The 9,232-nt window shown below is 40.7% G+C and overlaps 1 protein-coding gene across 4 annotated transcripts in view; it reads right to left on the bottom strand.

Annotated features, from left to right (window-relative positions):
• Window positions 1-9,232, bottom strand: part of LOC106804832 (BTB/POZ domain-containing protein 19-like) — a 100,751-nt gene that overhangs the window by 59,362 nt on the left and 32,157 nt on the right. Inside the window, exon 1 of one of the 4 annotated variants that reach the window (XM_014806184.1) lies at window positions 605-661. The exons of 2 other annotated variants lie outside the window; for them this stretch is intronic. In XM_014806184.1, the coding sequence (XP_014661670.1) occupies window positions 605-637 (33 nt within the window). In that variant the 5' untranslated portion in view covers window positions 638-661. Of the gene's footprint in view, window positions 1-557; window positions 662-9,232 lie in introns of those variants that run through there. One more of the 4 variants, XM_014806183.1, reaches the window with a different exon arrangement.

Below are 9,232 nucleotides of genomic sequence, written 5' to 3'. Positions count from 1 at the left end.
AGCCCCCTCTTGTGGCAGTCAGATTTGTTCTAGTACACCATGCAGCCAACCATGCTAGATCAATCAGTCATAGGGTGGGGAAGAAAATGTGGGTGGATGCCACCCTCGATTTTGACCTTAAAGGTAATTTTCAAGGTCAAAGGTCAAATAAGGTTAAATTTTGTGTTTTTTTACATTGTGCATTAATTGACATCAACTTTGTCTGCTCTATCCATAGAAACTATTTCTGCTATCAAAAACATGTATTTAGCCTGTTTAATTAACAAGTGAATTTTAATTTTTACACATATGTGTATCGCATCGTCAAACACAAAAAGTGATTTTCTCGAAATGTGTTTATTTTGCATGTTAAAGTAATTTGCACACCGAATCCTTTGGTTTAAACTATCATACACGTTCAACATTGAGCACACTTAATCATCAATTAACATCATCAACATTGAGACCACTTTCACCCGTTCTGATAGTCGTCCAGCAAACACAAGGCGTGATATTGATGATGTGATGAAGCTTGCCACACAAGTGACAAGATTTGATGTATTCCGAGTACACATTACCTTGGCTGAAGGAGAGGGAGACTGTGACACGGACGGAAAAGACATACCATTGGTATCACTGGCAACCAAAGATACTGCATCGAATGACGTGGTGAGACATCTACTCACAGCTGAAGACCGAGGAAAGAAGCATGTTGTCACTAATGTAAAGCAATGCCTAATTGAGGGAACTGTCGGGTTTCATGACACACTGAGGAAGCACCACTCAAAAACCTTCACTGATCTGTACAAAGCAATGTATCTACTAAACAGAATGTACAGAAAACAATCAAAGCTGACAGAAAGCTACTGCAGCGATTGCTCAATGCTGTCACCGCCGGGCGACCACTGGAAATGGCGACCATTCTCAAGCATGAACTGTCCCCAATCCCACTGTCTCTGGCAAAGACTGGAGGGAAGATGAACTCTGCTTCAAAGTCGGAGCTGATTAACATCTTGATGGCAGGACTACAAGTACCCCCTAAAGTTCCAGAAGCTGACATGAAGACATGTGTGCTTATAGATGGTCACGCCCTCATCCAAGCTCTTGGAAAGCCTCTTGGGTGTCAGACATTTGGTGAATATGCTGATGTGTTTGTAAAAACTGTAACACGTCACTTCGAACAGCACACAACAAGAGTTGATGTAGTATTTGATCGCTACATCGGGGAAAGCTCCATCAAGGCAGTGACTCGCTCAAAGAGACTGGAAAAAAAAGAAACCAATCCGCAAGCTCATCGATGGGCCCAATGTCCCACTCCCACAGGTTTGGGTCCAGTTCATTGCCTTGGATGAGAACAAAGCTGATCTTGCCAAGTTCTTGTCTGAGGAAATCATAAAGAAAGGTAAAGATCTGCCCGGGCGATTTGAGCTGGTAACCGGAGGCGGATTTGCAGATGATACTGATGCAAGATCAACAAGGAGAGATGACCCCAGGCTTCACGGAAATCATGAAGAGGCTGATACCAGGCTGATACTCCATTCGTGTGAGGCAGTTAATGAAGGATACCAAAGAGTGCTCATAATCTGCAGAGACACAGATGTCATATGCTACTTCTGATACACGTTGTATCAACAAGAACATCCGAAGTGTGGATGGTGTCTGGAACAGCAAAGAATCAGAAATGTTACCCACTACATGCCGTATCTGAGAGACTTACACAACCTGTGAGGGAAAACCTGCTCAGCTTCCATGCGCTAACAGGTTGTGACACAGCCTCTCATTTCAGTGGCCATGCAAAGAAGTCATGCTGGAAAGCCTTTGAAAGCCAACCACTTCTTGTCAATGGGATCGGTCGTAATGGAGACCTTGCACCTATTGAACAGTTTGTGTGTCGCCTGTATGGAACACCTGAGCAACAAACCGTCAACCATGCCAGGCTCCAACTCTTTGGAAAGGCTAAGAAGGGTCTAGAGATGTTACCACCAACAAGGGATGCACTGAAACTTCACGCCACACGCGCCAATTATCAGACAAAGATTTGGTTGCAAGCAGACCAGGAACACATAGATGTCTCATCGCCTACAGACACCTCAGCTTGGAGGAAGGATTCCGGTTGCCTTAATGCTGTGTGGACAAGGCTACCCCAATCCCAAAAGCCTGTCTGGAGCTAGCCTGTGGATGCAAATCAAAATGCAGAACAGCTCGATGTACTTGCTTCAGAGAGAACTTCAGGTGCACTTTCGCCTGCGGATGTGATGCGACTGACTGTTGCAACCCAACTGGCCAGTAGACTCATATCAAGAGCCTCATGCCGATACACATGCATGTACATGTAGGCTTATGAGACACACCCTTCAATACTGTTCTCCTTCTGTTGTGTCACCCAGCTAGTCACACTCAGCCACACCACATTAATTTAATGAATATTTTAAACACATTGTAATGATGGATAAATGGCGAAACCGTTTAGCCCTTTTTCAGATTAGAAAAGTTTTAATTTCTTAGTTTAGTTTCTTATATGTAGATTTATGTATGATAGTTTAAACCAAAAGATTCAGTGTGCAAATTACTTTAACATGCACAATAATCACATTTCGAGAAAATCACATTTGTGTTTCACGATGCCATACACATGTGTAAAAATTAAAATTCACTTGTTAATTAAACAGGCTAAATACATGTTTTTGATCATAGAAATAGTTTCTATGGATAGAGCAGACAAAGTTGATGTCAATTAATGCACAATGTAAAAAACACAAAGTTTGCCCTTATTTGATCTTTGACCTTGAAACTGACCTTTAAGGTCAAAATCCGAAAGTGGCATCCACCACATTTTCTTCCGCCACGCCTAATGACTGATTAGATCTAGCATGGAGTTGCCTGCTATAAACACAGCAATGCTGCATAAAATACATGTGAGCTGTGACTAGTACAAATCTGACTGGCCAGAAAGAAGGGGGGCCTATACAGTGTGTTAATTAAAGATAAAACAAGTGGCCAGCAAAAAAAAGAATTCATTTAGGAATTTTACAGTGACACAATTCGTATATTGACGTGCGTAGATAGTTAAAACCAAAAGATTCGATGTGCAAATGTACCTCTAACATCAAAAATAAACACATTTCGAAAAATCACGTTTTATGTGTTCAGATTGCCACATAACACATATGTGTAAAAATTAAAATTTCACGATATGTTAATCGTAAACAGCCCTAAAATACATGTTTTTCGATAACAGAAATTAGTTCCTATGGATAGAGCAGATAAAGTATTGAATGTCAATTAATGGCACCAATGTAAGAGAAAAAAAATTTGACCTTATTCTGACCTTGAAAAATTCTTTTAAGTCAATCGAGGGTGCATCCACCGACATTTTCTCCCCACCCTATGACTGATTAATCCTAAGCATGGATTCCTGCTATTAACAGAAAGATGGCCACCCCAAAGTAAAAAAGAATGACATGTGGCTGGTGTATCGTACTACGTGGTGTTCATGCTAAAGCCAGCAGCACACTTCACCCATTTCGTATGGCTCGTACAGGCAATTTTCGTGTCGGCAATTTTGTGGCGCGTGTGCCGCGTCACAGCACAGCTTCACCAACAAGTTGCCACCAACGAGCAATATTCAGTGTGAGAAAATTCCAAAACCGGTTAGTAATTCTCGAACTCGTGACACCACTAATTTCCGTGTGAGTGTCAGTGGCCGCACCCGCACACTTGGCCATTTTGTGCGACGCACGAAAATTGCCTGTACGAGCAACGAAAATGGTGAAGTGTGCTGCGCCCGCTTTACATCATGGGCTACAACAGGAACAACGTATATATGGCGTTCACATAGCACCATGGGCTACAACAGGGATAATGTATGTGGTCTCATCTAACATCATGGGCTACAACAGGAACATCGTATACATGGCGTTCACATAGCACCATGGGCTACGAAAGGAACATCGTATACATGGCGTTCATACTAACATCATGGGCTACAACAGGAACAACGTATAATTATGCGTTCACATAGGACAATAGGCTACAACAGGAACAACGTATAATTATGACGTTCACATAGACAATAGGCTACAACAGGAACAACGTATATATATAATATATGGTGGTAACCTTGGCACCGAGGACCGGTAAAGCAGGAATACAAAAAACACCCATTTTTTTTTTTTGTTTTATAAAATTACATGGTGCTCACATATAGGTTACGCACTTGATTGTGGAACTTCCCTTGAGCCCATTTATATTATATCCATTAATTCTGGTTAGAAGGAGAGTCCCTTCGTCTGATTGGCCAGTAAGCAGGCGAGCATGATATCTTCGAGTGTAACGCAAATAGGAAATGAGGCCAGGAATAAAACGCCGCGCCTCTAAAATGCCTCGCATTTACCGCCTGTCTTTTTCAAGACATTTAAATCAGGAGTATAGCAGTGGTGACTCCCGTAACGGAGCTGCTAGTATATAGCGACGGACCGCGCGTCCTTGCACGTATCTCGTCTTCCGCTTCTGAGCTTGCAAAAAGACTCGTCTGCTCGCTTTTACTCCAATGCACGACGCGCACCTCTTCCTCCTCATTGCCGCCCCGCATGTCAGGTCGCGATGTGAATCGCTCTCACCTACGCGATTACCTCTCCACCATCAGGATTTCTTCTTCCTCCCGAGCTACATTTATTCAACTATAAACTCATCATAATACTAGACTAAATGCTATAATCCTTACCTGGGACAACACCAAATATATACGCACAATATATAGTGCCTGTTTAATATCAGACAAAAGGGATTCATTATTACCCATATGTATAAGCCATGTACCCATATTATTATGTATACCCCATATGTTGAGAAATACGGCAAAGTTGAAACAATACTGAATGATAATGTCTAATAATAGTCATTATTTTATTAATGTGAAGCATGTGTCATGTACAGATGAGCCCTGCACGCGTTTGTAAAACAACAAAATTTGTTAAAGAGCAGGTTTTCTCGAAATGCGTTTTTACATTTCACTCGACCGTTCTGATAACATAGCACTATAGCACACTGGCGTATAAGACGCAAGTTTATACAGTAAGGCAAACAAAAACATATTCTTAAGAGGAAACCCACACGATACATGAATTTCCACCAGGGTGTGACACCGATCCTGCCATTCACAAAAGTAGAATCTTTGTTTAGCATCAATGTAACGTATGATTCTTGAGAGCATATCATGGGATTCCCAGCGACTAGTACGACGTTGTCAACGAGCAGCTATGTTACATTTCTTATTCGAGCAGATTGGTACGGTTAGACCGATTACCGCAAAACGTAAACAGAATCGCAATTTATTTGTATATAATAGTTATATATATTCAGATTTCATGAGCACGAACTCTAAGAGATGCCGGCGCAAAGTTTTGATGCTCCAATTTTGCTGTTTAATATTAAGTTGAGTTATATATTATACTATATATAATATATATATATTAATATATTATAATATAATTGTTTAAATATTATTATAATATATTAAATATATTGTTTTTGTTTTTATATTGGGCTATAACAGGCAAAAACTGCTGGGATCAGATTCATATTACACGAATCTCAAGATTGCGGCGCAAGTTTGGCTGGCTCAATTTGCCTGGTTTAATATATTATAGTTAGAGTAGATTATTAATAGGTAGTATAATAATAAGATATTATTATATAATAATATTGATAATATGATTATAATTAAGTAATAGCTTATATTGTTTCTGTTAATGAGACATATAAACAGCAAAAACTGCTGGAGTACACGGTATTGTCCACTAACCACGTGGGACCATACTTTTTAATAATTTATTTAATTTCGGTTTTTGGAAGAATAGGAGATGGAGTTAAATGAACCAGCATCAAGCTTTAAACAAATACTTAACAGATTAAATGGACGCGAGCCCACACTGATAGGTCTAAAGAATACAGGCCGTAGTTTTTCTGACGAGGGCTACAGTCAGATATGCACGAATGTAAAATAGGCAAAAAAGCGCTATTTTGGGCAACAAACTACACCACGCAGCGTTGATAAACACAACAAAGCGGGACGAAAATATATGTCCACAAACCGGCCAATCAAGGTATGTAAAAAAGGGATACATCGTCGCAAGGCTGAAGTTAAAAGGCAGGAAACCGTTACTTCCCAACCGTCGCACGACGGCTACCAACGTTGTGCATATTTGGTCCGCCAAACATCACGCGCCGAATCGAAAATGAAAATGATACAACTAATATCGCAAGCTGTTTAGCTCACCGAAAACCTACTCCAACCGCCAAAATATGTATTGGACCACGATTTAAGGAAATCGTTTCGGTGTAAGCCCCCCCAATGATGTCAAGTGTGTATTTGCGAGAATCGTTTGTTGTCACAAAGACCCCATGTATATATAATATTATATATATACATATAGTATATATATATATTATCAACGTAATAATACGGGTAATTCTGCCCCACAAGCATGAATAGCACTCGTAACAAAATTCGGCCACATTAACGCAATGCTCTAATTATATACGCGGATGTCGAGATACGTTTGCATATTTACGTGGATTCATAAAATGCGGACAGGACATGTGATGCTAATAAGTCAAGCTCCGTTGGTGGTGTTCTGTTAGGATTAAGGAGTGCTACCGTGTGCGCTGCAGTGCAGGGGTGGCACAGAGTTTTCTAGCTATAACAAGGTCGGTACGTGCGGTTAATTCAGACATCGTATACCTGCTGCTGCTACTAATTTATGCTTCATAGACTTTAAGTATAATTGCTCGCATTTATTAAATTGCAGATATGACAATTATGTTGCGTATACAATCATATATGCTTGGCCATATGCGAACCACTATCCACCGATCACCATGCTAGAAATGCAGTACATGTAGAAGTTGCCGTTTATTTGATTTCACAACTACTGTCTTCTTCTTTTGACAATACAAAAGCGCCAAAACTCGTCTCGTTTCATTTAATTCGCACTTCTTCTTTGCACTCTGGCTCACTTCTCCGCTGCAACGAGTTTACAACAAAATAGGTTCATGTTCCTGTACGCGTGCTCGTGCACGATAGCACACATGCGTACGTATACATGTGCGTACGTGGATGACTTAGCATGTCTGCGCGCATTTGTATGTGCGTGCGTGCGTGCGTGCGTGCGTGCGTGCGTGCGTGCGGCACGTGTGAGAAAGCACGACTGGGTTGGCGTGTGTATGTATACAAGACCGGATAGCCTATACTCTAATTGATGATCAGAACCTGATCAGAATCTCGTTTAGGAATGTGGCCCCACTTACATATATCCAGAGTGGAAAATGTTATCCGTACGCAATTTGCTTAGACAGCTATAACGGGTCGGAACGTCGTCTATGCACTTAAAGACAATTAGTTGTCCGTGTGTCTACCAATATCTCTCTCCTCTTCTCTCTCTCTCTCTCTCTCTCTCTCTCTCTCTCTCTCTCTCTCAGGAACACCTTATACATGGTGCTCACATATAGTTACCATTGATTGTGGAACTTCCCTTGAGCCCATTTATTATTATATTCCATTAATTCTGGTTAGAAGGAGAGTCCTTCGTCTGATTGCCAGTAAGCAGCTGAGCTGTTATCTTTGTGTAAGGCAAATAAGGAATGAGCAGGATAAACGCGCGCCTAATGCTCGCATTGTACCGCCTGTTTTTCAAAGACATTAAATCAGGAGTGATAGCAGTGTTGACTCCCGTAACGGAGCTGGCTAGTATATAGACGAGGACGCGCCGTCCTTGCACGTATCTCGTCTTCCGCTTCTGCTTGCAAACAAAACTCGGTCTGCTCGCTTTACTCCATGCCACCCGCACCTCCTTCCTTACTCATTGCCGCCCCGCATGTCAGGCGCGGATGTGAATCGCTCTTCACCAACGCGGATTACCTGCATGCTCACACAGATTTCGCTTCTCCGCTACATTTATTCAACTATAACTCTCATAATACTAGACTAATGCTTATAATCCTTCACTGGGACAACACCAAATAATATACCACAATATATATGTGCCTGTTTAATATCAGGGGTACATATAATAACAAAGGGGTCATTATGTACCCATATGTATGGCCCCATGTACCCATATTATGTAACCCATATGTATGGCAATATGGCAAAAGTTGAAACAATATGTAATATAATGTCTATAATATCATTTTTTAATAATGTGAAGTACGCGTCATGTTACAGATAGCTGCACGCGTTTGTAAACCAATTTGTTAAAGACGGTTTCTCGATCGTTTTTACATTTTAATTCTCGACCGTTCTGATACTAGCCACTATACACCTTGCGTATAAGACCAAGTTTATACAGTAAGGCAAACAAACATGTCTTAGAACACCCACACATCATGATTTTCACCAGTTTGTGCACCGATCTGCATTTCAAAGTAGATTTGTTTACATCAATGGTACGTGATTCTTGCATCTCATGAGATGCCCTCGACTAGTACGCACGTTGTCTCTGCACTTAATAATGTTACATTTCTTTATGTCGAGATTGGGTATACCGGTTTAGACCGATTACCGCCACGTAAACAGATGCAATTTTATTTGTATATATAGTTATATATATTTTCAGATTTCATTTACACGAATCTCAAGATTGCGGGCGCAAGTTTGCTGCTCATTTGCTGTTTTATATTGCCTATAACAGCAAAAACTGCTGGAGTAACGGGTATTGTCCACTAACAGGTGGGACCTACTTTTTTATATTTTTTATTTCTTTTGAAAGATAGTAATATTAAACCACATCAGCTTTACAAATACTTAACAGATTAAATGACGCGAGCCCACACTGATAGGTCTACAGAATAAGGCCGCAGTTTTTTCTGACAGCTACGTCAATATGCACGAATTAAATGCAAAAAATGGCTATTTTGCAAACAATACACCGCACGTTGTAACAACACGACAATATTTCCACTAGCGCCATTCAGGTGCTAAAAATAATGTTCCAATGAGTTAAAACGGAAAACGTTACTTCCCAACCGTCGACGACGGCTACAACGTTGTGATTAGGTCCCCCAAACATCACGCGCGAATCGAAAATGAAAATATACACTATATTCGCAAGCTGTTAGCTCAGCCGAAAACCTACTCCAACCGCCAAAATATTATTGGACACGATTTAGGAATCGTTTTTGTGTACCCAATGATTCAAGTGTGTATTTCGAGAAATCGTTTGTTGTCACAAAGACCCCATGTATATATATATAT

The sequence above is a fragment of the Priapulus caudatus genome, unplaced genomic scaffold (genome assembly GCF_000485595.1).
Source record: "Priapulus caudatus unplaced genomic scaffold, Priapulus_caudatus-5.0.1 Scaffold89, whole genome shotgun sequence".
In the NCBI taxonomy this organism is placed as follows: Eukaryota; Metazoa; Priapulida; class Priapulimorpha; order Priapulimorphida; family Priapulidae; genus Priapulus; species Priapulus caudatus.
This window is presented reverse-complemented; position numbering and strand designations above follow the sequence as displayed.